Source organism: Erythranthe guttata, chromosome 1 (genome assembly GCF_056151865.1).
Source record: "Erythranthe guttata isolate IM_541 chromosome 1, IM_541, whole genome shotgun sequence".
In the NCBI taxonomy this organism is placed as follows: domain Eukaryota; kingdom Viridiplantae; phylum Streptophyta; class Magnoliopsida; order Lamiales; family Phrymaceae; genus Erythranthe; species Erythranthe guttata.
Window position 1 is genome coordinate 11,442,996 of NC_142533.1, and position 4,505 is coordinate 11,447,500.

The following is a 4,505-nucleotide window of genomic DNA, read 5'->3' on the forward strand; positions in this document are numbered from 1 at the left end:
AATTGTAAGAGTCACGAATGTGCCCCTGACAAAGGGAGCATACTTTTATCTGAGACGGTTGTTCAACTTCCAAAGAGGGTGCAGAAGTTACGAATATATCAGAACGATGGGTGGAATTGTTTACGCGATGTTTAAGGATGTGTGTTGTATTCTGGGGATGATGGAAGATGAAAATGAGTACATTGGTGCAATCAGAGGGGCGAACGGTTGGCCAAACGGCCACTTCTTGATACTGTTGTTCGTTGTTATGTTACTTTCTAATAGTTTGAACAGACCGGAACACGTTTGGGAGAATTATTGGTCCAATTTTTCGGTTGATATTACATAAAAGCACCTAAAGCGCCATTATAATCTAGGTATCGATTACTTTTGTGTTGTTTTACAAATTTTTAGCTGCATTTCTCATTTGTTCAGAACGCATTTGTCTTACTATGTATACCTTTGCAGGTTTGACTCTATCAAGTAATAGTTTGAAGAACTACGCACTGATCGAAATCGAGAAGATCCTATAGAGCAATGACAAGAGCTTGCAAAATTTTGACTCTCTGCCAATGTCTCTAGATTCGTCAATGGATGACACAGAGTTGGTACTCGATGAGTTGGACTACGACGACTTTGCGATTCCTAAAGAACTGAAACGATATCTATCTTCTATCACGGATAAGCATAGAAGGGTCTATGATGCCACCATGGATGCTGCATCGAAGAATTGCGACGGGATGTACTTCCTTCTAAGTGGAAATAAATTCACATGGAGAACGTTGTCCGCTGCTGTCCGTTTAAAGGGAAAAATATTTCTTAATGTTGGTTCGAATGGTATAGCATCGTTGCTGTTTCCCGGCGGCCGGACCGCTCATTCTAGATTTGGACTGCACATCATTGTGCATGATGGTTCCACCTGCAGCATTATACAGCAGAGTCCACTGGCAAAATTGCTTATAAAGGCAAGACTTATGTATGGGATGAGGCCCCAATGATGCATAAATATTGTTTAGAAGCGCTTGAAAAGACCATGAGATCTATCACGCATGTTCCCAAACCGTTTTGTGGCAAGGTGATCGTTCTTGGCGGAGACATCAAATTGATTTTACCTGTGGTGCTGAAGGCATCAAGGCAGGATATTATTCACACTACGATCAACTCACATCCACTTTGGAAAGACTGTAAGGTTCTTAAGTTGCATATGAATATGAGGCTTCAATCAAGCTCTAATCCATTCGAGCTTGAAGAAATAAATGAGTTTGCTGATTGGATACTGAGTATCGGTAATGGGGACGCGGGAGAGCAAAACGATTGTGAAGCGTCCGTTGAGATTCCCGAGGACATGCTAATTCCAGATTCTGAAGATCCATTATTGGAGTTGTTGAAGTTTGTGTATCCGGATTTGTTGAGTAACATATCAAATCCCGATTATTTCCAAGGGAGTGCAATGCTTGCACTGACTAATGACTGCGTTGAGTTTTTCAACAACTACTTATGTTCCCTCCTTCCCAGCGAAGAGAAGTTGTACCTCAACGCGGATTGTATGTGCAAGGATGAGATGAGTTCGGAAGAGAATGCTGAAATTTATACGACCGAATTCCTCAACACCGTATCTTGCTCCAGACTTCCTTGACATAGACTGAATCTCAATGAAGATGTTCTTCTTATGCTCATACGAAACATCAATCAGGCGAGAGGCCTTTGCAATGGAACAAACTTCAATGTGTTAGAATGGGAGCTCATGCTCTCAGCTGCAAGTTTCTATCTGGCAAAAATATCGGTGATGTTCTTTTCATTTCTCGAATGACGTTAGTACCGTCGAACTCTACTTTTCCCATTAAGTTCCAAAAGACACAATTTCCATTGATGGTTTTCTTTGCAATGACCATCAACACGAGTCAGGGTCAAACACTTAACCAACGTCAGTTTGTATCTACCCAGACCTCTATTCAACCATATTCATTTGTACGTTGCACTTTCGAGAGTCAAGAATAGATCTAGCATAAAGATCCTAATCAAATACGAATCTGGTGGATTGTCGAGTTCTACTAGCAACATGGTGTAGAAAGAAGTATTTCAGTGTATATGAAGGCATATCATGCATACCATTGACTATTTATCGTAGGAAGAATGTGAGATAACCCCGTAGTTTTGAAAATATATTAGAGGAGATCCCTGCCTTTTTTTCACCCTTTTTACTAAAACCCAAGTTTTTTATCTTAATTTGGCAGACCCCCTAGATAACTTGAAGTGACCGTTTTACCCTTTTAGTTTACCCTAAGCCCTCTAACACTCTTCCACTCACACGCCGCACACCCACAATCGCTCTCTGCTTCCCTCTAAATCTCTCGCCAGATCCAGATCCAGCGTCCATGTCTTCTCTCTTCCTGGGCAAAACACAGCTCCACCCTTTCTCTTCTTCCACCGCCGTCGCTGATGCCCTCCGCCGCCTCTCTCCCTCTCTTCGTGCATCACCATCGTTGACGCTCTCCGCCCTCTCTTCGTCCACCACCGTCGTCGATGCCCTCGCCACAATCAAATCGTCGAGCAAGGGTTCATTTCTCTCTTTCCGATTCTTCGTCTCCTTTGTTGCTAGATAATTTTGCCTTGAGCAGAAATAGCAAGATTTATTAGCAGATTGATTTCAAAATTGAAAAACTAGGGCGTGCTCAATTCATTTTGAAGTTAAAAGTACAGAGTTCCAAAAGTGGAGCAGTAGACCATGTTTAAGAATAAATACTATGGCTTTGATTTGCAAAATGTTTTCTAGGTTATTGTTCTGTTGCAAGTAGCCTTTGATGATGTGGATTCAATTTTAGAAAAATAAATCCTTCTGAAGGTAATCTTGATAGTGTAAATTATCTGAAAATATCGTAGATTTCCCGTTTACGAAGGATTTTTACCTTCCATTTTTAGAAGTTAATGTGGTCGATATGCTACAATGAAGCATACTAATTGTTTTCGATTTGGGGTTGTTGTGTTTGAATATTCTTGTAGCGAATTCGATGTTCGCTACAATATAGTGGATATCTAGTTATTCAGTTAGTATTTTGGTATTTTGGTATTTTCTTACTGTTGTTGCATCATGCAGTTGTTGCATGCAGCTTTTTCTTATAATTTTTTTTTGAAGTTTCATATTCCGTATTATAATCATGGTTTCTTTGCAGGATGGGCATGATACAGAGAATACTAAACAAAGTACTGCTGACATGCTGTGTTTGTGAGTTATATTCTATGAACTCTTATACTTGGTTGGCCAGTGTATTAGGTAATCTTCAGTAACTCGATGAAATTGAAAATAATATTCGTTTCTATTATGCTTCATACAAGTTTCAATATGTTTTTAGCATTAATTTTCTTCCTTTACTATTCTTTTCGTTGTTTAATAAACGATGACTTGATTAATCGCTAATCGTACTTCTGCTAACGTGCGTCTTCTAAATGTTTAGGTTGAAAACCTTCTTCATCAAATGGGGAGCAACTCGTACCATACTTGGTCTTCATTCATTGATGTTCACTCTTATGAACCATCATTCGTACTATTTTCTTTTCTCGTTTTGCAGGAATCGAGGTTCCACGCAATGTCAGAGTCCATCATCGGTAAAAAAATCCTTCAAGAAGTAACATACTTTTATTCTTTTTTCCACGTAACACAAACACAAATATCTTCACTGACATAGACACGTAAATGCATGCTCGTGGCGTTTACATTGTTCAAATTGTCAACCATGCTTATTGTCGATTTTTACCAAATTGAGGGCTTTGTGCAAATTCGTACACGATACACTAGATGAAATCGTGCATCGAAAACAAAATACTTGTCATGCAGAGAATATTTGATTTGTTTCTCAATCTTATTGAACTAATATATGTATAAATATTTGGATTCCTTAACTACATTGTCTAAAAATTATACATATATAGATTCAATTGTGAACGTTTGTAGATGAATTTTATTTATATACATAAATAGTCACATGCGGTCATATACATGTAGTCATATATAGTCACATATAGTAACAAGAATGAGCATAACTATATTTGACTATAGTTGACTACATATAGTCATATCTAGTCATATGCAGTAACAAGACTGCACATAACTACTTGTGACTATAGTTCACCAAAATAAATTTATCAACAAAATCCTTCATTGTTTTTTTGTATTTTTTCATGTAATGTAATTCGCTTGTATAATTTTGTTCTTCGTTTTCTTTAACTTGTATTTTTTTGTCACATGTTTTGCTTTGTATAACATTGTGAGATGCAAAGAATAAGATGCAGAGAAGTGCCATATGAAGTTACATTCATGCTACAGTACTACTACAGACTTATGCCACTTATACAACTATAGATAACTATAGTCACGTGTAGTAACATATAGTTATATGTATGTTATGTGTTTTTTTAATGTATAGTAATGCGTGTTCATGTTTTGAAGATTATGTTCATGTGATTGTGATTGTGGTTTTTTTTTTTTTGGTTAGTTGATTTATAATATCAAGATTGAAATTGTGAATTTT

General features: G+C 37.5%; 2 protein-coding genes across 2 annotated transcripts; both read left to right on the plus strand.

Annotated features, from left to right (window-relative positions):
• Positions 1-569: 569 nt before the first annotated feature.
• LOC148772826 (uncharacterized) lies at positions 570-977 on the plus strand. Its single transcript, XM_088819633.1, has one exon. It carries the CDS (start codon positions 570-572, stop codon positions 975-977), a length of 408 nt encoding a protein of 135 aa, XP_088675759.1.
• A 35-nt stretch (positions 978-1,012) lies between these two features.
• Positions 1,013-1,615, plus strand: LOC105950963 (uncharacterized). The gene has a single exon (XM_012974351.2). The coding sequence runs from the start codon at positions 1,013-1,015 to the stop codon at positions 1,613-1,615; it is 603 nt and encodes a 200-aa protein (XP_012829805.2).
• The last annotated feature ends 2,890 nt before the right edge of the window (positions 1,616-4,505 follow it).

Excerpts from the sequence above, each read along its gene's own strand:
- LOC148772826 (XM_088819633.1), top strand. The coding sequence starts at position 570 with ATGGATGACACAGAGTTGGTACTCGATGAGTTGGACTACGACGACTTT.
- LOC105950963 (XM_012974351.2), top strand. The coding sequence starts at position 1,013 with ATGAGATCTATCACGCATGTTCCCAAACCGTTTTGTGGCAAGGTGATC.